Here is a 26,221-nt window from a genome sequence, read left to right on the forward strand (position 1 = left end):
TTATTGCTCCTAAATATAAATATATATGAATTGTTTTAAGTTGAATTTCCCCGAAAAAATAAACTACATTTTCTTACCACTCTGTAGATATTTTTAACAATAAAAAATAAATAAATAAATAAAACGTCAAAAAGATTCACCATCCTGAATGAGTCTGGGAGGAGACATCCGAGTGAAAAGGGGCAATGACTTTATTCAAACCTAAAAGGTGCTTAATACTTTCGCAAAACATATAAACAATAGCATGCTTTTATTAGAAGAAGATAGTTTTCTACAATATTTTTAGATTCTTAAAGTAATGATGTTACATTAAGCATCTAAGCGTAATAATAATGTAACGTAACAATTTTGATGACGAATAAGAACATCGATATTGATCAATTAACCAAGAACCTCTTTGCACAAATTTTTGACACTGTACTTCATTTTTATAATGTTATAATATATATACAAATATTCATTTTTTTGTAACAATAAGTATAAAACTTAATTTCGAAATAAAGTTGAAGAGAATCGTTTCTTACCAGGACTTATTGCTGATGGTCACGTGTTTCAATCAGATTGGTTAGCCTACATTGTTTAATGTTTCAAAAAATGTGAATAGAATATTCTTAGTTAAATTAAATATATTTAAAGTTATTTAATCAAACAGCAAAAAGAGTTTCATATTTTCGTGTAATTTTACAACCTGAATCAAAGAAGATATATTTGGTTCTTTTACAAAATAATTTGTTTTCGTAAAAAAAAAAAAAAGTCTATTATCTTGATGGCAGTTTTGCCATCAAGATAATAGACTTTTTGTCGAGTTACTCCTTTGTTGTTGTTTGATGTTAAATCTGACAGAGTTTCTTTCCTCCAAATGGATGGAAATTTGATGAAAATCAGCTGGTTCGGGTGACATCTTCGTCCTCTGATCACTGTATTTACAATGTTAGCTCCAATCACAATTTTAGTGTAGCTTTAAAACAGACTGTTAATTTTACATTCAAGACAATCTGAAAAATTCAGATTTATGTAGAACTCTAATTCCTGTCATATGCTTTTATTGAAGCATTTATATTCTTAAGCTTCTTCGTTCAAGACACAGAAAAAATCATATGCAGCAAGGAAATATTTGTTCTTTAGATGTTCTTATTTATTGTTTGTTTATTATCGCAAAACTTTGCTCCATAAACTTCAAGTCTTTCAATAAAAATGAAACAAGAAAAAGAAAAGAATAAAGACAATCCTTTTACCAATTTTTTAAAGAAGAAATTTCAATAATTTATTTAATTTTATAACATTTTTGTATAGTATAACCGCTAGATGGCGCCACGAATATTCAGACTGAGGTTTCCTCATTTTTCTTAATGTCGTTTTCTACGCAAGATATTATGATGAAATATTTTTCTTTTTCTCTGGATTCAACTTTTCATGCCACTAATGAAAATAGAGAACCCTAAATTTACGTAGTGCAGGCATATAGATTCAGCTTTTATTGATTTTGAAATCCATTTATGTTGGTAGATTTTTGTTAAAGATGCTACATACAAAATAATTCAAACATCAGAAAGCTCACAATCAATAATTTTTCATGAGTAGAATTAATCAGTCTGAATGCATATACGATAAATTTAACACGATTGAAAAAAAGATCAAATATGTTCTTAATTTTAAAAGGTTAATTTGCTAATTGTTTAAGATGTCGAATGAATAAACAACAAAATTCTGTTCAATCCATTTTTTTTTTTAAACTTTAAAACACGAATGCATGTTATATGCAAATGATATTTTTCCATTTATGATGTTCATGCACTTTCGTCATGGAATCATCATTGTTAAAACTATTATTTGGTTTCATCTACTTCAAGAATAAAATAATTATTCAGTTCTAGTGATTTTGAATATTTGTTGCTTGTTTTCGTCTTTAGATAGTTCAATTACATTTTCATTTTTTTTTTTTTTTTTTTTTTTTTTTTTTTGCTAAGCATATTTATTTTTTTTCCAAATCTAATTTTATTTTTTTAAATTCCAACTTTACTACTCTCGAAGAAATATGAAAGAATAAGTTAGGTGAGTTTTTTTTTCTTATATTTTGAATTCCTAGAGATTTTTCGCTTTTATTTCTAAAATATTACAAAATTTACACGGCATCAGAAGATTTTAAACATATAAATACAAAAGTTTCTGTGATCTATTTTATTTTTAAAGGACGTTCTATGCCATAAAATTATAATATTAATCAGTTATTTTTAAAAAGAAATAACTATAAAAAAGGGAAAAAAATAACTAGGAAAAAAGGAAAGAATCAACAGTCCCAGTCAAAACATTAGCACTACATATAAACAATGAGTCGCTAACAGATGTTTCTCCGACTCACTGTTTAATGATACTTCTAACAATGTATAAACAAAATAATCCTTTTTTTTTTTTTTTTTTTTTTACTGTTGTAGTAATGAAGGAATAGTGTGAAGAAGAAAGCGAATCCAGTCAAACGTTTCGAAAACAAATTTTTTTTTTGCTTATTTCAAATAGTCTAACATTTTGAAAGTCTTTAAAAACCATTACATTTTTATTACGTAAGAATCCGTTTTTGCTATAAACCGATTCTAATTCTGACACGAACTGAAAGTAATGACTTCTGAGAGAATATCTTATTTAATTGCTCGATTTTGGCAAATGATATTTTTTTTATTGATAGATTTTTCTTATGTAATTTCTTTGTATGCATAGTTTAATGGTCATATAATTAGATAGGCGCATCAGAAAGCTTCCGCCAAACTCTGTAGAATACCAGAAAATCACAAACCAAAATCATTTTACAGCAATCTCAATAAGATAAAGTGACGTTACTATCTTAACATCGAGTAGTTTATTACGAAAGGAAACTGAAACAATATTGCATCAGGTTTATTACGAGAGTGGAATATCAAGTTTATCATAAGAGTGCAATTTACTTTTCACTTTCATTAAAATTTAGTGCTTTTGTAAACAACAATTGATCTTTAACTATATAAATGAAATCAAAATCTAAAATGGGTACTTAAATTTAGTTTGGCTAATACCAAAAAAAGCAAATTTAAATTTTGGATTATCTCTGATCAGGAAGTCTGATACATGGAGCATTTCAAAGTAATTTAGATTTGGGAAGAAAAAAAAACCAATATCGTTTTAAGAAAAAGTTAGGAAATATTAACTAGTCCTTTAAAAAAACAACACATATTTTAATAGATTTTTATAAATTACGTAACACATATTTTAATAGATCTTTTTTAGATTGCACACCAGATATCTTAGTAAATTTTTTTTAATTTTTTTCATATACAGGCATAGATTTTAAAGATTGGGTGTTTAAAAAGAAAATCACAATTAATGGTAAATCCATCATTCCCTTAGCATTATCAATATATGTACATATTTTTAAACAATACTTACACCAATTAAAGTTTATCTTTTTTATTATCCATTAGACGCATTTGAACTTTATTTACAGAAGTTTTTCAAATCTTATATTTAAATCTAAAAAAAATCTAAATTCTAATTTTAAAAATCTTATTTAAAGATTTTTTAAAAACTTTACTTATGAAGATCACTACTCGAATTCCCTTTAATTAAAAAAAATTAATATTTAAAAAGAATTAATTAAACCGGTTGAATTTTGTTATTTTTATATCAGAATATTACACGCTAAATTTTTCAAAACATTTTACTGATACAAAACACGTGTACAGGCTAGCCATCTGCTCTTGAACTGTTGGATATGATATCTGATTGCAGTACGTAATTGTAAAATTCTATATGTCACTTACAGTTCCAGCTGTTACATCAAATTTGCCTTTTTATTTTTGATGAGTTTTTCTTTCTAGTTTTCAGTTCTTTTAGACACACTACACTTTGGTATAATAGAGAAGATTTTATCCACCAAATGAGATTGCTCAAGTTGAAGTCACATTGCTAAAATACAGACTTTGTGTTTGATTTCTTCGCCATATTCAATGTTAAATTATTCCCCGTTTCTGTTTTTAAATACTTAACATGGTCTTTTTTTTTTCTATTTTTTTCCTTAAATAAAGTTTCTTTCCCGCGTGTACTTTTAAAAACTCATCTAAATACAGGTTTGGACAGTTTGAGATAAAGTAATTTTGGTGAGCACAAATGTCAAAAAACTAATAAATAATTCTAAACACATAGTACTTTTAGTTTAATGTTCTTAATCACAAGATCTTTTTATAAAATACAGAATTAAAATAGCACACTGATTATGTTAGGAACGATGTCGTTTTTAAATAAGTAATAAAAATACCTTAAACTTTTTCAAAAACTTCAAAAGTCTTTTGTCGTTCATACTTGATATAAGCTTAAAAACATTCTATCAATCTCATAAAAAAGTCTAAATAAATCTTTCATTTCACTTTATATTTGAATTACTTCGCTATTTTCTGAGTAAATCACTTGATTTGGCATAAATTTCCAGCTGTTAACTCGAATTTGATATTGTCTACTCGGTATCTGAAGCAATTATGTAAACATGTTAGTTTTGTCCCTTTTATAAAATGCCACTCCTTGATGTGAGTAGATCAGATTGTCGAATAGATTTGTTTAGATTGTAAAGCAGATTTGATTTGTCCGGATCTCGCTAATCTCAACTGAAATGTAGATTTGGACAGCTCATCTCTAGTCGAGTTCCTTTCTAGCTGACTATTGCTCAGGTCTATAAACAGTAATTGTTGTTTTACTTATTTTATTGGATAATAATAGGATGTTGCAGTAAGATTGTCATATATATTTTATGTGAATTTTATAAGTTTTTATGATTTTTGATGTTCAAAAATAAAGATGACCTATGACATTGATTTCTCATCATCAATTCGAACCCAAGTCATTGGAAAGTGACGAACTACATTATCAATTATCTGCTGATGGTTCTAGTTTCTGCCTCAAAAAATTTGACACATCAATCTTGATCACAATTGTAGCCAAAATGGTTTTCATAATTTTTTTTTTTTAAAAAATAGCAACACGATAAGAATAAAACAAAAAAATCTTATTCGCAGCATTTGATTTTACCTCTTTACAAACTTAGTTTTCTTGTAAAAAAATACTAATATTTTGATTTCTTAATTTATCTCTTGTATTCTAAATAAGGTATTCTTGTAATATTTTGTCCGTTTATTGCATATTATTCACTTAGAAAACACATGCTCTTAAAATAAATTTAAATTAATAAAAAAATCACAGATTTTTTTTTTCGTTTTTTCTTATGCCATCACAAAAAAATATCAAAAAATAGATTTTCCTAATTAATATGGAAACAAATATCTCTAATGACTTTCGAAAACAGAGTCAAAATGATCAATTCGTTGCCGTTGTTTTAAAAATCATCATTTTGATATTTTCCTGCAGTAGCTTCGGAACTCACAAAACGGATTTCACTTCATTCAAAAATTCAAATTTGTTTATTAAATGATATCAGTTTAATTGTCGTGTTACTGTTTCCATAATATTTTTAAAAATTAATTTTCTACTTTATTTACAATTACGTGCGCTTGTTATTTTCAAGGAACGAGGTGGCAACCTTCAGAAACGGGAAAAATAATTAACAACAAATAAAATAGTTTTATTCAGTCATAATGACAACATGCATGCTGAAAAATCTTTCTCGTTCTATTTCTGAATTACAGTATAAAAGAAAATAAGGCACTGATTTCAGATAAGTACCGTTTCCCATTGATGGATTTGGTACATAATATGATACTAGTCGCAATTTTGACATGTGATATATTACATCCATCTAACTCGTTGCATTATAGAGTTATCGAGTTCATAAGCGCACAGACACACAGAAAAATATAGTTCCTAAATTGCTTCTTTCGAACTTAGAAAATCCTAAAATGATAAATTCATTTATTGTATTTTTAATTTGTCATGTTTGCATACATATGAACAGACAAACAGTGCATCCAATGGTACATTTAATTCAAAATTAGATACAGATCTATAATTTTGGTATAAAGATCATATTCTAAAATTTGACCAATAATTTTGATGAGTTTTTACGTTATAATATATATAGGCACGAATATAAATATCGACAGATAGTAATCTCATTGGCGAATTACCTGCAAAATTAAATATTGAACTATAATGCTAGTAATAATACCATACGCTGAAGTTAAGTTTAGTTACATTAACATCCCATTTTAAAGCAACGCTAGGGCTATTTTGGACGGACCTCGTAATTTTGAACCGTGGTCAGATGACGAGGACGACACCTGAACAATCACCCTCCCCTCTCCACACCACATCAGTGGGAGGACGTCTGACCCGGACGTTTAATGTGCACCAGACCCACTTACACGACGTTTCTTCGGTGGAATCGGGTCTCGAACCTGAAATCCTCAGGTTCCGAAGCCGAGACCTTGCCACCAGGCCACCGCTGTCCTCCCAGATGCTGAAATCCACCTGACTATTTTCTTGCGTTTTTGAGCTGTAATGTATATATTCACAGGAATAGACAGACAAACAGACATCCCGAAGAAAGCCCAATTTTTTAAAAAAATTTATAAATGTGATGTCAAAACAACATACTAAATTTCATCAATTTTATCTTTTCATTTTTGAGATACATCCATTCACGTATGCACAGACGTATAGACAAATATAATTTCTTAAACACTTTTTTTTTTTTTTTTTTTCAGATTTGAAGATATTTAAATCGTTGAAAGCTATCAAAATTTTGAAGTTCTATTAACATCGTTACTATTAATTTTTTAACATTTACTATTAATTTTTTAACGTTTTTTAACATAGTTAATATTAATATATCATAATACGTTCTTTTTTTATAAGAGACAAAAGTGCAAATAATGTCATAAAGTTGAGTGCTGTGGAACCCGAAATAAACAGAAAATTATAAAATATTGTAAAAGTTGACAGCAAAAGTGTATTTTTATTTCGCTGACCTTCGTAATCAGATAACTCATTGAGTATTCCGATCGTTTTTCGTTACAGTTAACCTGTAACTTTATTCTCTCTAACAAGATTAAGAGATTAATTTTTTTTACCGATCAATATCGACGGGAAACTGATGGAAAGGCGACGCTCTTTGGATATGCTTGGCTGTTATGAGCTTTTCGCAAAATGGTTCGGCAGATTTGATTTCAAAAGTCACGCTTTCAGTTATTTAAAAGTTATTTTGATTTAATAAATTTTATTAGAAAAATGTCTGCATCGCTGAACGGAATTGTGAGCGGAAAATCGAATACCTGAATTTTAAAAAAATCATGCAATTTTCTGGAGGAGGAAAAAAGTCCTCAATCCTGAATTTGAAAGATTGCTCATCTACAACTTGAAAGTAAGTTTAGAAAAAAAAAAAAAATTTTTTTTTATTTTTGAAAAAGTAATTTTTTTTTATTTTGAATGATTGATAAATTTTATTGATATTTTTGAAACTCTTAAACGGAAAATACTACTGAAAGATATTAAAATTCTTGTATGAATAATGAAAACGCAATAATAGTGGAGATTTTAAGCAAATTTAATTTTGATATTAGGATTTATTTGAATTTTTAATTATTAATTCATTAAGTGAAGGGATTTTTACAAATTGATAAAGGAAGTAAATGAATTATATTTCATAAAATTTAGTTAAACTAATAAATTCTTTACTTGTAAACTGTAATAATTCTATAAATTATTAATAATTTCTAATTTCGTACTGCATTAATTAAACCTAGAAACTAAATAAATATAAATGCAAATAAATCCAATTAATGCAAATAATTAATGCTGATAAACTCAAATAACCTAATTAAAAATAACTTATGTATCTCGACACTGTTAAAACGTAATGTTCAACATACGTTCTTATTTTTGAGTTATTAAACAATTCTCTGTCTACTATGAATATTTATTACAAAAACTTTTTAATAAAATAAATTTTTAATTTACCCGTATTTATTTTTACTTTATAAATCAGCAAATGAAGGCAGTTTTATTGATGATGAAAATAGTAAATTAATTGTATTTCATAAAATATAACTAATCTTGTTGGTAGTTATGAATTGTAATTTTCCCACAAAATAATACCTTTCTAATACTAATACAACTTTCTTAATTTATAATGTACTAGTTTAGTTTAAAAATTAAACATATATGGTCGAAAAAGTTTTTTTTTTTTCATTTAAAGAATTACTGAAGTATAACTATACTATAAGAACATAAACTTCTAAAACCTTTTTCGAATCTTGAGTGTTTTAACTCTCATAATTATATAGATATAGTCTAGTATTTTATTAGCATCTACTAAATACAAAATTAAAGTGATACAAATAATAATGCATTAAAAAATGTTTGGACAAAATATTTTAACTTCCATATTTTTCATGAAGTATATAAGCCTATATTCGTAATATGGTAATTTAGTCTAGAAGTTAAATATTAGAAGAAATTTTTAAAGCAAATAAATTTCTAATAGTAACATATGTATTTCTGTATTTCTATTTTATCATCAGACAAGATTCAAAATACTTATTGTCAGAATAGTTATTAATAGTTATTCTTATTAATAAATATTAACTATTCTATTTTTTTTCCTTTAATTAATATATAGTCATACACTTTATTCATTCTTTTAGATATCTATTAAATACAAGAGCATTGTACAAATATGAAATGCGGTACAAATCATATTGTAAAATGATCAAAATTGAATATAAATATTGAAGATATTTCAGAAAAAGTATTCAACATGATATATGGGCTTTACCATGCAAATAAATTATGAACAATTTATTATTTAAATCTTCTTTAACGGGAAGATTAAATCTTAAATTAGGTGAATGTTAATTATAAAAATTGAACAAATAACGATAATGGTCAAGTAACTATAACTAACATAATCCAATAGTAAACAAAAAATGGATTATAGTCTCTTTCTCGTTCATTTATTTCAGCTATTCTATAAGATTATTTATTATATAAAATTATTATATAATCTATAATCTTATAGAATAGCTGAATAGGATAGTTATATTATAATACTCAAATTATTATTCTTTTTTGGTAATTCCTGACATAATCTTTGAAACTTGAAAATTTAAAAAAAAATAGAAAATGCTCCCGAAATTTATGAAGTGTGCGAAAATTAATTCCATAATTTGAAAGCTGGAAAAAGCCCCTAAAATGTAATTTAAACGGTGGAGTATTAAAATTTTAAAAAATAATAATGTAATGTTTCAGAAAATACAAACAAAATAAAATCTTTTATGGGATCTCAGAACTTTAAACAAACTGTTCATAAAAATAATTTATAATGCTAGCATGAATATAAGAAAATTAAAACACAGAAAATTGTTTGCTTATTTAAAAAAACATATTCTTTAATATTAAAATTTTAATAAAGGAGATGTCTATTTATAAGGAAATATAACTTATAACCAATAATATTTTGACAGAAATTTGATTTCTGAAAATGTTATCATTAAAATAGTTGGCATCAATTTTTATAGAATAAAAAAAAATCCAACATGTATAAATCCAAATAAAAGTTTTTTATTTACTTTTAAATATAATATTTGAAATTCCTATTTGAATAAAGTTCAAATGTGTAGCATCATTGTAAAAACTTAAACGTTTAGGGCGTTGTTCTTTCTCTTTAAGATATGATAAAACGCTTCATACCGAGCATTATGATTTGAATTTTAACCTAAGCCATAAAAAATTGTGCATTCTATTCTTAAATGAAGCATTATTATTCTTAGATGAATATTTAAAAAAATGTATGTGCATTTTTCCAAGAAATAAAAATTTCGATGGTAGGTGGTATCACATCTTTGAATAAACACATCCATCACAAATGTAATATGAAACAGTTCAAAGAAGCAAAAAACTCTATGTCTAGAATCTTCTGATTTATTATTATTTAGTCTTTTGCAATGCGCGACAAAAAATAATGAAATCATAGAAGCAGCTGCAAAAAGTTCATCATAACGTTGAATTCATTCTACGTGACTCGAATACTGCGTAAACATTTTAACAGGAGGGAACCTCCCAGTTTAGGCGTTACTAGGAGTAAGTTTGCATTTCAACTTAGGACAAAAAGGAGAAATGTAAACAGAAATTGCGAAGATTCAACTGACTGAGATTTTTTGTAGTGCAAATTTAACATGGTTTAATATTTAAGCTTACAAAATTTCTGAAAGTTTCACTTTCAGAACAAAAAAATATGCTAATAAAAGACTAATTTTTAATGGTACAAAATGAAAATTTAAAAATATCTAATTAAATATATTTCCAAAATTTAATTATCCAACAATCTAATCAAAGATATTTTATGTTTTATGTTAAGGAAAAGTGAAAACATATATCACACTTCGGGAACATTCAAATTTCTTTTACACAAAAACAAAATGTAAGTTATCTTATGATAATAATTAACTCAAAGAGCATAATAAATTGCATTAATAACATAAAGGACAACTTTGAAAAATTCATAAACATGCATAAAAAATATTTCTCTGGAAACAAACTTTACACAGAAACAAAATGTAAGTTATCTTATAACAATTATCAACTCAAAGTGCATAATAAATTGTGTTAATAACATAAAGGACAATTTTGAAAAATTCATAAACATGCATAAAAAATATTTCTCTGGAAACAAGGTTTAAATTACATCGAAACACGTCAAACATCTATCTTAATTACGATTTTTAAAAAACTAATATTTTTCTAGAGTACTGAGATTACAAACAAACTTCGTAAAAATAGTTCATTTGCGTATTTCTGACTTTTAATAGTCACATATTTACATTTTTATCCTTTTAGATGTTAACTTTTCTGTTTGTAAGTATTTATTTTAATTATAAAGCTGAAAAATAATTGCAACATATCACAAGTCAGCAATATATCATAATAAAATATCGCATTTGCAACACATCACAATATCGCAGCATATCGTAAATAATTCATAGATCTCTAAAACAAAATGTAGTTAAAAGAATAATTATAAAATGAATAGAAATTTTTAGAAAATACAAGTTTCTGTCAAGAACCACCACATCATGAACTGTTCATTTCTCTGTGTTTTTTTAATGCTTAAGATTTCCAAATAAAATTTTTCAAAAAGCTTAAATGCATTATTCTTCCAAAATGAAAGCAAATTATTTTCTTGCACAGTTCTTAATTTTCTAAAATATTCTAATGAATTAGTGAGTGTTTTTTGGGTCACTTTTTATTTAATACAAGTTTAACATAATAAAAACAACGATATCCATTTACCTATAACTAATTACTGCAAAATAAAATGAAACTTTCATTTGTACTTTACCTTGTACGCAAACGTAGTTGGAAAAGTGGAAAGAAAAGATGGAAAAGTGGAAAGAAATGATGAAAGAAGTATCTAGAAATCTCATCGAATTTTCTTTAACTTTCTATCATTGGAACAATTTATACGGACGAAAAGATAAGATTTTTAGATTATTCATTTGAATACAGTCTTCTAATTCGTTTATCTATTCATCGATAAAAGAGACTCGGGAGCCAAAGATAAATATATTGATTTTGAATTATTGATAAGAAACAAAATTTAAAACTTTAATTCGGGTTGTGTAAATAAGATGATAAAAGAATGCACAGTTTATTTTTATTGTGGAATGTTCGAGATGAAACGGATAGCTCTTTTTTTCTGCATGATAGTTTATAATTTTGCGTTTTATTTAAACTATAGCCCCTTTGACGTGCTAATCTCTTTTACCAACTAATTAGGCACTTTCTCTATCGCGAATATTTGTTTTATTTTTATACATATACTTAAGGAAATTTCAATTCTTAAGTTGTTTATAAAGAATTGTCATTTTTTAATCCTAGTGAAACCATAATGATCCAATCTCCATTCTAATTACAATCCCACAAAGAGAGTGGGAACCTCAAATTATTCTATCAACGGAACAGGAGTCAAACTGACTCCGCACATGAATCATATTGATTCAAAAATGAGCAAAGTGTTTGAATACAGTAAAATTGACTCATGAGTAAAGTTTTTTTAGATCTTTAAATGAGAATTTTTAGTTAGATTTAAAATTTTTCAGATTTTAATATAAAATTTGAAAAGTTTCTATAAATAAAGTTCAAATGTGCCTTTAATGGATAATAAAAAGATAAATTAAAACATTTGGACTGTAATTAGTGTAAACATAGCTTAAAATTATATGTATATATTGATAATAGTAAGTGAAGAGTGAATTTACCATTAATTGTAATTGTTGTAATTTATTCAAATTCTTTAAACACTTGGTCTAAAAATATGTGCCTCTATATGAATTTTTTTTTAAATATTAAGATATTCGGTGTGGAATTTTAAAAAAATCTACTAAAATATGTGTAAAATAATTGTTTCGATCTCTAAAATTTTCTATTAGGTTGACACTGATGGGCTCAGCTCCATACTCACAAAGCAAATGAAAGCTATCCGCTCAAAGGAATGACGAATAGTATTCAAGTTTTTTTATTAGTTGCCTTGCTCTTCAGCTCAAAGCTCTCCAATGGATTGGCCTATTATACTGAGTAAGTGGAATCTAATTTTCAGTATGAAATCATGAAATAATGGGAAAGTTTTACATAAGCTTTCAACCGGTTATGCCATAATTGGAATTTTAAAATTTTCAGTATGAAATCAATGTAAGTTTTGTAAAGATTCTGATCAGTAGGTAATAGTAATTTTTGCATAACTCTTGTCCCAAAAATGGAACATAAGTTAGAAATTAGTAAATGCAATAAATCAGGATTCTAAAAATAACTAATAAATGTAAACTATTGGTTAAGGGCATCACATTTATGAAGTCTTTTTAATTGAATAGAATCTAAGTGGTTTTAAATGGTCTAAATTGAACAGAACCTCTTTCACGGATAATCTATCTAATTTTAAGCTATCTAATGTAGATTCATTGTGCCTGAAAAAATAACTTATTATATAACATTCATATTATAGTTAATAAAAAATAAGTATTTCTGTCAATATTAAAATTATGAACAATATTAATTTATGTTTATTGAGTTTTTATTTTTATTTCTCGAGATGCTTGCTTGAAACAGAAAACAATTTATCCAAATCTTTTAAAGTAACAACGAATAAATAAAGAGCTACATTTTTAGATATGTATATAGTAAATATAGAGCTGTATAGAAGTATTAAATGGAATACCATCCATTCATTAGTCGAACACTTAACGTAAAATGATTTTAAAAGTAACAAGGGAAATTTATTTATGAAGTGGTCTGTAAAATAAAACTTGACAAATTAGAGCAAAAACTTATGAAATAAATTTCTGTAAAATCTAGCACTTTTGGCTTCACTCTTAAGAAATATTTTTTCATGTACCCTGTATTTCAGTAACATTTAAATAATCTTTAATTTTATTCTCTTTTATAATAGATATCTGAAGGTTTTAAATAAATCCACAAATTTTATCATTATTAATTTTGTATGACAGTACTAAAAATAAAATAATAATAGTTTGTTCAAATTTAGAATATTAACTCAAAACTAGTAAGTTAGACTCATCTTTTCTTAATATTCCAACTTATAACCATCTTATTATTCTGAATTTTAAGATTAGTTCTTCAGATGTTGGAAGACAGTGAATTCATTTTTCCCTATTGAAAATCCCAGACTTTTTTTTACAGAAATTTTTAAAAAGCAATTATGTGAATGAATGAATGACACAAAATCATTTATCCAAACATGAATGAAGCAACAAAATTGTCTTCAAATAAACCTACCTGTAATAAATATTTAGGAAACGATTGCTTCGAAATGATCATCTGCGCATAAATCTATTCTATTAAACCTAAGCACTTCAAGATAACATGTCATGTCGAATAGAATGACTCACTGCGTAGAATTACATAAGCTTAAAATCATTTACATTCTAAACCATGGTTATTTCATGAAGGTCATAAGCTTCTAATTTGTCTGCAGGCGTCGATGACCGGTTTTCACATCGATTTGTACAAATGTATGCAAAGGAAAAAAATAGTATATTTATTGTAATAAAAAAAATAAATGAACAGTGAATCGTTTAAATAAGGATGAGTTTATTCAGTTTTAATTATGAAGATGAAGAATGGAAAGGAATATAATTTTTTTAAATCATTCGTTTTATATCGGAGCAGATGTTTTAAGCATGATGACTAAACACATACTTTTGTTTTGATTTCGTAACCCTGAATAGAGCACAAATCTCACAACATATAATAAAAGACATCCAGACGCTATTTTACAATGAGTAAAATGCCATGTCAGGCTGCTGAAATTCCATAAGCAAAATATTTTTTTATACGTGAAATACCAGTACTGCAAATATGTATATATTTCAACAATAGAATAAGTGAATATCCAAACTGTGAACAGGCGTATTGTATATATATCATGAGACAAAGAAAGTTTAATTGCTGTGTCTACTTTTAGAAATACTAAAAAATAAGGAGGAAATAATAACTGGAAATACAAATTAGATGTTGATGAAATATTAGCCAAGAATTAAATATTTTCTTTTGTTTCTGAGATTTTCCTTTCTTTTTCAATTCAATTTCATGGTGAATTTACTTTGCTTCTTGAAACTGGAGAAGTTGGAAAACAAATACTCATGAAATTTTCCTCTTTTTTCTCCTTTTAGATATAAATTATGTCTTTCAGCAAATAAAATTTTCAAAACAAAGTAAATTCGTCTAGACAGTACGTAAAATGGATGCTTTATAACAAAGCTTTAAAGCAGCACCAGAACGACTTTTCTACAATTCTTTCTTAATTCTGTAATCTAATCTTGCCTAAAGTATGTTAATTAGATTATGCAACTCAGAGAATTATTCAAGTTCCTCTAACAATTATTGATAAAGATCAAATGTTTCAAAATAAATGCAATATTAATTTTTAGATCATGTTGTATTTTGTTTTACAAAGTTTGGAAGAAGTTACATAGATTCTAAATTCTATGTAACTGTCATAGTTATAAGATTTTACTATTTTTTTTTTAAAAATTCAGCGTTCAGTTACTTCTTTGTGCTGAGCAAAAAATAAGCATAATGAATGCTATAATAATAATTTAATAAATTATATTTGATTAAATAGTGGATAAATTAATGATAAAAAGAAAATCATAAAAATCACAAAGGGAGATTGAAGAAGTCTGATCGTAATTAGGTTGTACCATGATATTACTCTGCTTACAGCTCATTAATAGCAATTCGGTTATTCAAATTTTGCTTTCCTGTGTTTTTTCGGTCTAAAGATAGAATTAACACACTCATGTGTTGGGTATGATTTGATTTTGCAGGAATTCCTGTAAGCACTCCCCTGACTAGATGCCTATATTAGATATGAGAAGTATAATAAAATGACATACACAAAATGTAAAAAAACTAATAAACCAAATATGCACAAGGCATAGAAATGATGTGCATTTTGAGATAGAAATGTCTTCAATAATTAAATATCACTTGATTTAACATTGGTTAAATGGATAAAGATAGGATCTTAGATTTATAAAAAGTAGCAATATTGATATTAATATTCGTCATAATTTTAAAAAAACAGTAAAGTTTGCATATTATTTTGAACTGAAATAGTTAATTCTTTTACATTTTAGTCACAAATTTTCCCTTGCACGAAACGCTCGAAATGAAATGCAGAAAGACGATGCAAAAGTCGCAATTCCAGAATTTCGAGAGACCAGGGTAAGAGCAGAATATTATGAGCTTACGAAAGAAAAAGTCGCTCAGTTGCCCCAAGAAAACTATGTGAAAGGAAATCAAGTCTACCCATCAAAGAAGAACCGAGATGCTTTTGGCCTTAATTCTTTTCGAAATCACAAGAAAAAGAAGGATTTTGGATGCCCCTGCAGCAATCCCCACGAACCACCTAATGAAGCTTGCTGTCGAAAAGTTGTTCCTCCTATCATGGGCGAATGGCCGAACACTTTGGATGAAGATTATATGGATGATGAGATTATGAATGATGTTCCTGTACATCCGGTTCCGTCACAGAATGACTTACTTTGCCAAAGAAGCTCTAAAGAATATGGCAGAGCTCCAAGACCCAGAAGGCCAAAAGGCAAGTTCAGTTTAAAAATTTAATTCCTAAAAGCCGCCCCTGTAATAGTATGAGTTAGTGAAAAAACACCACCCAATATTTTGCCATATTTTATAAGCAAGTTTGATGTAATCGCTTAAAGGATGATACTAACAAAAACGATGATGCAATCGCACGTTCCTAAAGCAATCTGATGACTGCTTTAGGAACGTGTGATTTCTCCAAGACCTGGAAGGTCAAAAGATAAGATTAGTTTAAAAATTTAATTCCTAGAAGCCGGCCCTGTAAGAGTAGTAGTTAGTGAAAAATCACCACTCAGGATTTTGACATATTTTATAAGCAAGGTTGATGCACTCGCTTAAAGGATGACACAGTAGCAAAAACAATAATGCAATCATATGTTCCTGGAGCAATCTGATAAGAAGTGCTTATTTTCAAGTTATTTCAAGCTTATTTCTGATAAGAAGTGCTTATTTATTTTGCGGAGTTTAAATTTTTAATATGGTATTCTTTAAAAATTATAAGTGGTGTGATTTCATTGGCAATTTTTATTATTATTTTTCAAATAAGAGTCCATTTCATTAGCTTTCACAAGACATAAAACCTTAGCTTTGATTGAGGATATATAGAAGTGTATACAGTAGAAGTAAATAAAAAAACATTATATTAGATTTTGTCATATTTTATACAAGATGCTGATATAATCACATAAAGGATGACGCAATAACAGAAAGGACAAGCACATGCTGCTGTAGCAAGCCGATAAGAACTACTTTTTCTTTCAACAATATTAAAGTTGCTTAGTTTAAATTTATAATATAGTATTCATAAAAAAATCCTTAAGCGATGCGGTTTTTATTGGCCACTATTCTATTTTAAAATTTACCGTAACAATAAAACAAGATAAACTTATTTCACATAAGATAACAACAATAATGGCTTGGTTATGATTATGATCAAAATAATTTCGCGGATCTTCTACAAAAAATTCTTTATTTTATCCATGCTGAATAATAATATACATAATACTTTCATGTCGTTTTGCCTTGTCTAGCGTTTTAGAAAACTATTCGAACATGTTCATTGACTGCCAAAATTATATGTTGATTTATTTATGTATATTAAATCAAAATTTTGAAGAGCAGAAAGCGACTTGAGGGATTTTCTTGTGTAAAAAATACTAATGATTTCTTTTTCTATTTCAGACAGACTAAGCGTTTTAGTAATCGGAGACGAAACAATGGATTTCTTAAGTGGCACAATATACAGAGGAAAATGTAAAGTAAGCACAGAATCCTATCCCGGATTGACAGTCACAGATGCTCGTCAACGAATGTGGGATGTTTTGAAAAAGGTTGAAACTGTTTTCACTTAATTACCATCTATCATCCCTTTTAAGTGTATATTTAATGTTCTTTCTTTATTTTGATTGCATAAACAGTTATGCTATTATAAAAGTTTGATTGCATAAACAGTAGCATAAACAGTTTTCACTTATTTACCATCTATCATTCATTTTGAGAGTATACTTAATGTTCTTTTTTTTTATTTTGATAGTATAAACAGTTATGCTATCATAACAGTTTGATAACATAAATGGTAACAGTTTAATAGTAACATAAACTGTTTTCACTTATTTACCATCTATCATCCATTTTGAGTGTATACTTAATCTTCTTCTTTTTTTTTATCTTGATAGTATAAACAGTCATGCTATCATAACAGTTTGATAGCATAAATGGTTATGCTATCATATCAGTTTAATAGCATAAATAGTAGCATAAACAGTTTTCACTTAATTACCATCTATCATCCATTTTGAGTGTATACTTAATGTTCTTTTTTTATTTTGATAGTATAAAAATTTATCCTATCATAACAGTTTGATAGTATAAACAGTTATGCTATCATAACAGTTTGATAGCATAAGAAGTTATGCTTTCATAACAGTTTGATAGCATAAACAGTTTTCACTTAATTAACATCTATCATTCATTTCTAGTGTATGCTTAATGTTCTTTTTTATTTTAATAGTATAAACAGTTATGCTATCATAACAGTTTGATAGCATAAATAGTAGCATAAACAATTTTCACTTAACTACCATCTATCATCCATTTTGAATGTATACTTAATGTTCATTTATGCTATCATAACAGTTTGATAGTATAAACAGTTATGCTATCATAACGGTTTGATAGCATAAGAAGTTATGCTTTCATAACAGTTTGATAGCATAAACAGTTTTCACTTAATTAACATCTATCATTCATTTCTAGTGTATGCTTAATGTTCTTTTTTATTTTAATAGTATAAACAGTTATGCTATCATAACAGTTTGATAGCATAAATAGTAGCATAAACAATTTTCACTTAACTACCATCTATCATCCATTTTGAATGTATACTTAATGTTCATTTATGCTATCATAACAGTTTGATAGTATAAACAGTTATGCTATCATAACGGTTTGATAGCATAAGAAGTTATGCTTTCATAACAGTTTGATAGCATAAACAGTTTTCACTTAATTAACATCTATCATTCATTTCTAGTGTATGCTTAATGTTCTTTTTTATTTTAATAGTATAAACAGTTATGCTATCATAACAGTTTGATAGCATAAATAGTAGCATAAACAATTTTCACTTAACTACCATCTATCATCCATTTTGAATGTATACTTAATGTTCATTTATGCTATCATAACAGTTTGATAGTATAAACAGTTATGCTGTCATAACGGTTTGATAGCATATGAAGTTATGCTTTCATAACAGTTTGATAGCATAAACAGTTTTCACTTAATTAACATCTATCATTCATTTCGAGTGTATGCTTAATATTCTTTTTTTTTATTTTGAATGTTAAAATATATCAAAAAGTTTCCCGATGGCATTTCAGTAGGCATGAATTCTACCAATCAAGTAATCATAAGCTTATTACAACCGAATGAAAATTTTAGAATAAAACTAAAAACAAAATAAACTAACCTAAACCAAATCTGAAAAAACTGAATGATAATTTTTTAAACTAAAAACTAAATAAATGATCAAAATTAATAGATTCTCTTTACCAACTCCTTTAGCAAGCATAATTAATAGTTAATTAATTACATGAATAAAATTTTTCCTCAAAGTTTTGAAAAATGTCAAAATCTCGAAAAATTAATATACAGCATAATCATTTTACTAACACAAATTATAATTTATTTAATTTAACTACAAATTATATACTTACATTTTAGCTCTTATTTAACTGTTACACTTTTAATGGTAGCATAAAAACTATAATATGTTCAAAAAGGAGAATAAGAACTCATTTAATATATAGTAGACTTTTACTATTAAAGCAACTCTAAAATTTATAATAAAACCAACCACATTAACTAATTATTATCATGTGCTCACTCAAAATATGAGTTCGCAAAAGTTCCGAAAGAAGAAATAAATATTATTTACCAGAGCGATTATAGATTTTTAAGGTTCTAGAATTAAATAGAAGCTTTTTTTTATTTAGATCCTTAACAGTGAAAATTTCTTTATTTTATAATTGGTTTTCATTTTCAGTTTTTTTTTACTGTATTTGCGCATTAATTTAAATCCGAATTCATAGAGAGCATGAAATATTAACGGATTAACCATCATTTTTATATCAAATTATCTCATCTATGAATTACTTCACTTTAACTTATAAAATTAGAAATACATTAATTACCTACAATATAGCGCTCATGCACCTCAGTTAAAGGGCTAAATACATATTCATTAATGGAGAATGCTCATTTATTCAATTAAATAGTTTTTATAATGAAATAAGAGATTTTTATTGAATGCCAGTGCTTGGATATTTCAGTGGGATATAAAGCCAGACAAGATGATCATCCACGCTGGAGCCAACGATATCATCGACGAACTTCCATCGGTTACAAATCTCGTTATAGGCAAATTGAAAAGCTTAGTGGATGAAATGAGGATTTCTCAAGAAGCTGGAACTGCAGCCAAGTCATATGCGCTATCTGGTATCATACCAAAAAATGATCCATTGATGACATTTAATAATAAGGTTTGAGTTCATTGATGCATTTTATATTCTTTAATTCAATTTTGCTTCTTTCATGTTTTTAAAAACGGAATTTTATAAGTTATTTGTTTTGTATAAAGTTCTAAAACTTTCTGGAGTTTTGGGTTTTCCATTACAATGCACTACTTTAAAATTTTCAGAATGTAATTATTAATTAAATTTTAATTCCTCTTATGAGAGTCGCCATCTAGTAGTGCATTTGAAAAAAAATTAAGATTTCGTAATTTTTATAATAATGAATTACAAAATATAGTAGGGACTAAAAAGTTGAAAAGATTAGAAACAAATTTAACGCATGCTGTTATTAATGTTCTATGAAGTAGAAAATCAATTTTGCTTCAAAAATCAGAAGACGAAAATAAAAATCACTTGTGGAAGAGGTGCTGGGACAGCACGTAAACAAATCTAATATCATAGAAAAGAAAATCCCTAAATATTTATGAAATTTATAAAATATATCATAAATTTGAAGGAAATTCTAGCTTACTTAGGAGTTTTTCTATCATGAGCTATATCGACGTTTTTACTACTTTGCTTTGACACCCAAACATTTGTTAGAAATGGTATTTTTTACTTCTGAAAATTCAATAAAAGCATTTTCGATCATTTTTATCATATATAAGAGAGTTATTTGTTTTACATTAAGTTCATACACACACTTTACTATGAAAAAAAATATTTATCTAAGAATGTGATTGCAAAATGAAATATTACTCAATGTAAGATATAATAACCATTTTTCAGACATTTATGACGTTTATTTAAAAATGATTTTCACATTTGCGTATATTTAGTCAATAAATTATTTAGACTTCTATAAGAGATAAGTATCCTGTAAATTCAAGGATTCACCAAGATTCACTTCTGAAACATTCATTTCTTACCATATTTTTCCATAAAAAAAAATGTTACCCAAAATTCTTTCCAATGATGAGTTTCATCGTTACGCCACTGTTGCAACTATGAAAAAAACTTGTTGCATATGCATATTTCAATTATGCATCTTACAAATTAAAAGAAATTAAGTCTTAAGAAGGAATCATGAATTAAATAATATAATAAATATACAAAGAGTTTTTATTTTAAATCGTGGGACAAACTTCAACGGTACGGCGGGCATACAGAAAAAAATCATTTTTACCAACTCAAAGGATGGCCACTACAGGGGCTCTTACTTTGAGCATTTGAATAAAATTATTCAAAAATGATTTGCAGATATATGAAACTCGTCTTTGTGCATATTGACGCTCTGAAGACTACCGAAAAATATGCAAAACATATTAAAAAATCTTTTTTTTTCTGTTGCTTCTTTCTCCTCATTCGTTATTTTAGCCTTTTTACTAGCTGTGGTGTTTTCCATGCTATAGATGCCGTTCCAACGACATTTATGTGTGTGTGCGCTTTATTATGATGTGCATTCTATTAAAAAAATGAATGCATCATCATTTGAAATTTCCAAAATTATTTCACTCTAACTCTAATCCTGAGAGTTAAACTGCTGTTCTTAACATACCTCTTGAGGGATTACCTTAAAATAATCCCACCTTAAATTTCATTCTGCTCCCTTGGATGGCTTTACTGCAAGGAACTCATATGTTGACTCAGTTCTTTTATATTCATGCTGTTATTCATTCACAACGAGACCCTTTCAGTAATCACCCTTTGAAATAGCAAACCCGAGTTCTTTTGGGGAGGAACCTTGTTTTCTGTATGCCTAGTCTAACCTATACTTAAAATTTGTTCTGTAATGTCAGAAGCATCCCATTTAAATGTTATCAATCTAATTGTATGAAGAATTCTGTAAATTTGGTCCAATTCACTGAATATAAAGGGAAAAAAAATTAAAACTTAATTAACAAATACAAAAACAAAATTAACTCAAGATTTGAATTTTCCACCATTCGTGCAGTAAAGTGTTGGCCAACCTATTACAAAAACCATTTGACAGCTGATAGTTTAGGGTTAGTAAAAATAGAGCGTTACTCGGTAGAACAAAGAGTTTTCATTGTTGAACAATATTTAAAAAATAATGAAAGTCTGGCGGCCACAGTTTGAAAATTGACTCCCTAGATCGTGTGATTTAACACCATTGGATTTCTTTTTATGAGATTATTTGAAGTCAAAGGTCTATGCCAACAAGTACACGTGCATTGAAGGAGGAAATTCAACGCTGGATCAAAGAAATGGTACCACATGTATGCAAAATGGCCATGAGAAATTTCGACAAAAGAGTGTGGAAGTGCCAGCAAAGCCATGGTGGCCATTTGCCCTATGAGTTATCCCATACATAATCCTATTCTGTGTACTTTACAATTCAATAAAAATATAAAAATTCAAAACCGGCGTCCTAGTCAAGGGGTAACGCGTCTTCCCCGTGATCTGGGCGTCCCGGGTTCGAGTCTTGGTTCCGGCATGGTTGTTCTTCCCTCCTGTGTTCTATCTGTGAGGTGTATGAAAGTACCCCTCCCCTTAAAAAAGGGTTGTGCAAGCGCGTGTGAGAATGTCATCTTCATATGAGCTAGAAGTCAGATTTCTGCCCTCGACTGCTCAGGGGGTCCTTACCCTCAGAAGCTACTGCACTCCCCTTTCCGTTGTAATGCGGATACGACATCATCATAACAATTTAAAAAAAAACTGCGCTTTTTATTTAATTCAAATTTTGCGTCAACACATTGTTCTGTCGTATAATGCTTCATTTTTACTAACTTTAAACTATCAGTTGTCAAATGATTTTTTAATAGGGTTGCCTTACTGCACGAACGGTGGCAAATTCACATCTTGCGTTAATATTAGTATACAGCCTTTACAAAGTGACATACTTTATTTAAAACAAACATTATGTTTACTATAGTCTAAGCTATATCTAATCAATATTTTTCAAAATAATCTTTCATTCAGTCATCGAAAAAAAAAAAAAAAACTGTACACCTCTCTTCCCATTCTAGGTGAACCTCATTAATTCGAATGTCGGCTGGTACGCTCAGAAAAATGGCATTGAGTATATTGACCATTCTCACGTTTTTTGGCATAATGGAGCTTTAAGTAAAGATTTATACCATTTCGACGGAACATTGAACGAGGACGGTTTGCGGAAAGTTGAAGAATCGCTTTTCGATGACGGTTGGTGCCGAAGAAATGATGACGATTACCACGACCAGGCCTGGCAACTGAGGCAAAAATTGAGGTAATTACCAAAAAAAAACAACAACCCTCTAAATTATGATTATTCATTCAACAAAAACCTCAAATTGCTATTTGTCATGCCATGATCCGAAACACGCCATTCTTTAATTAACCCTAAATAATTTAATTGATCATTAGGATGCGCGAGTCAGACTTTACTCATTCGTTTTCTCCCATAAAATCATTTAAGAAGACAGCCACAAACTAAGAAAACAACAAGCTGCATTGCTATTCCCAACGTTCATAATTCTTCGAAGTCAAGAAAAAAACTTTATTTTAGTGTGATTTTTTTTTCTAAAGATACTTTTATTAAACTTAATAAAGTTAAAAGCAAATTTTGAGGTGAGGGATTTATTTTACAGGTCCTATTATAATAAAAATTAAAGTAAATATTGCTTCAAATATAAAAAAAAATGAAGACAATTGTGCAGAAGAAAGGTTTAATATTTTTCTTTCAAAAGTATACTCATGCTCGCAAGTAATATCAGCAACAGCGTTAAAAAATGCGTTAGTAAAATATAGATTATATAATGAAGATATTAGTTTTGCTGAATAAGTGGTAATATATTCTGCTGTGTCAAGATGTTGTCTTTAACTAAAACGTAATTCTTTCTTGAGATTGCAAGGAAAACTCTTAATAATAATTCTAGTTTTCGGAAGTAATAATTCTTATGAAAAAATTACTTATTCTTATGAATAAAATAAATTCAGTATGATTGAACTTTCTAATGAATCAAATAATGTTGGATACTTCAGAAGAAGTGTATATTCTAAACGAAATACAGGGTTAGCATTAATGAATGGCCGAATATTAAACAAGAAAATAAAGAAAAAAATTCCATTTTTATTTATTTACAAATGTTTGACGTGAACCTTTCATAACGCAGCAAAGATCTAATTTGTAGTCAAGTTTGTTCCACACATTTTGAAGTTATGCATTGTCAATAGTGCTTAACGCACCATTCATGCAATCTTTAAGTTCATTGACAGTTTTCGGCAATGATGGTTTATAAACAAGGTCTTCTGTGATACCTAATAAAAAGAAATCCCATGGAATAAGATCAAGGGATATTGTTGGCCATGTTACGAAGTGTGTTATCTGCAAGGCCAATTCAGCGTTGTGGATGTTCCTCGTTTTGGTAGCTACGAGCATCCAAATCCAATAGGGTGAGGTCCCATCTTGTTGAAAATTAAAATTCGTATTATCTTCAAGTAGTTGTGGAAATAAATATATTTTCAACATGTTGAGATAATTTTCCCCTGCTCCGTTTAATCCGAGAAAAGAAAGGGGGCATATAATTTAGTTTGTGACACAGTATAAAAAACATACATTTTTGGTGATTTATTCTGCAACTCCACAATATCATGAGGTGTCTCATTGCCTTCTAACTTTGTGGTGATTAAATTTTCCTTATTATTGAAATGTGGCTTCGTCTGAAAATATCAACTTACTAGCTAAATCTTCACATTACAATACTTCTTAACATGTAAATGCCTAAGTTTAATTCACTTTTTTTACCTTCCGATTTTAAGATTTAGAGCAACTATAAATGATAGGACTAATAATTTAACTGCTTACATAAAATTTTCCATACTCTATTTCTGGGGAATTCCAAGTCCATGAAGTTCCTTTATTGTCATGCATCATTATTTATATTATATATAATAGTTTTTAATATATAAATTCTTAAAATCCAGTCATTCATTTATGTTTACCTTGCCTTACCTTAATTCTTTATTAATATTGCCAGGAATGATTTTTAACAACATTTAGGCATTAGATAATTGAAAATAGATCTGTGATCAGAAAATAAAAATTTAATACTACTGAATTTCCTTTTGCCTCTGAAAGTCAAATTTATAGTAAGCACAGAGCTAGATAGAAGAGACCGCATACCTACATATCCTTGCGCGTCTTTAAATTAGAATCACAAAAAATTTAAAAGTTTTTCTTTTAAATCGTAGAGTTTCTGTCCACAGGATATGATTATAGGTGTTTAAAACAATATTATGCCCAAATAAATTACTGATCTCTATATAAGAGACTTTCAGATTTATAAATCATGAAGATTTAAAATATCAAGATGTATCAAGTTACTTTTCCCTTACTGTTAAGTAGTTTTGTCACAGGCCGTGAATGTATAGAATAATAGGCAGATATTTTTCAGGATGCGCAAACGACCGTCTTTGGAACTGAAAGACATTCTACCGATGGAAAGAAAAGTCTACGACAAGCATTTACCTCCAAAGAAAGATGGTAAGTAGAATTAAAAACGAGATACATAAAGAACGTCTACTATAAAGAATTCATTGCTTCCTTTCATCGTATTTAAACGTTCTTATTTGCTTTTTCCTGTTTGAAAAGTTGCAATTTCGAAACCAATTATAATTGAAATTAACTTTTAAATACTGCTTATGCTTTTTTTTTTGTTTATAAAGGGCAACCAACAAAGGTGCATTTTCATGTGACGGTTTTAAGCGTAGATTCAATCGACGAAGAATCGATGGTAAGAGTTTTACATAAACATGATAAATTGCGAAACCGTAAAGTTTGTCATAAAATGTAGAAGTTAAATCTATGCTTGTGATTTTATAGACCTATGTTGCTGATATATTTTTGGCTCAAAGCTGGCAAGATTATCGTTTACGATTGCCAGAAAATATGACCGAAGGCTATCGAATACTCGACGTTGGATGGCTTCAGTACATATGGAGACCAGATTCCTTTTTTAAGAATGCTAAAAAGGTCACCTTTCACGATATGAGTGTGCCAAACCACTACCTTTGGCTGTATTATGACAAGACTCTCTTGTATATGGCAAAGTAAGTTAAAGTTCCTATTTTTTCCATAGAATTTAAAAGAAAATGTATTTCTTCATGGTGAGGAT

The 26,221-nt window shown here is 27.9% G+C and overlaps 2 protein-coding genes across 3 annotated transcripts in view; one reads left to right on the top strand and one right to left on the bottom strand.

The window, feature by feature from the left end:
• The window catches only part of LOC129960072 (amine sulfotransferase-like), a 73,098-nt gene that overhangs the window by 26,160 nt on the left and 20,717 nt on the right, over positions 1-26,221 (bottom strand). Inside the window, exon 1 of one of the 2 annotated variants that reach the window (XM_056073153.1) lies at positions 13,759-13,901. The exons of the other annotated variant lie outside the window; for it this stretch is intronic. The gene's annotated coding sequence lies outside the window, so the exon portion shown is untranslated. Of the gene's footprint in view, positions 1-13,758; positions 13,902-26,221 lie in introns of those variants that run through there. 2 annotated transcript variants of the gene reach the window in all.
• Positions 7,075-26,221, top strand: part of LOC129960071 (uncharacterized) — a 34,828-nt gene continuing 15,681 nt past the window's right edge. The window contains exons 1-9 of the mRNA XM_056073152.1: positions 7,075-7,333; positions 12,399-12,543; positions 15,624-16,091; positions 17,276-17,420; positions 19,923-20,132; positions 23,096-23,334; positions 25,502-25,590; positions 25,773-25,840; positions 25,930-26,156. Coding sequence (XP_055929127.1) covers positions 12,461-12,543; positions 15,624-16,091; positions 17,276-17,420; positions 19,923-20,132; positions 23,096-23,334; positions 25,502-25,590; positions 25,773-25,840; positions 25,930-26,156 — 1,529 coding nt within the window. The 5' untranslated portion in view covers positions 7,075-7,333; positions 12,399-12,460. The remainder of the gene's footprint in view (positions 7,334-12,398; positions 12,544-15,623; positions 16,092-17,275; positions 17,421-19,922; positions 20,133-23,095; positions 23,335-25,501; positions 25,591-25,772; positions 25,841-25,929; positions 26,157-26,221) is intronic.

This window comes from Argiope bruennichi, chromosome X2 (genome assembly GCF_947563725.1).
Source record: "Argiope bruennichi chromosome X2, qqArgBrue1.1, whole genome shotgun sequence".
In the NCBI taxonomy this organism is placed as follows: Eukaryota; Metazoa; Arthropoda; class Arachnida; order Araneae; family Araneidae; genus Argiope; species Argiope bruennichi.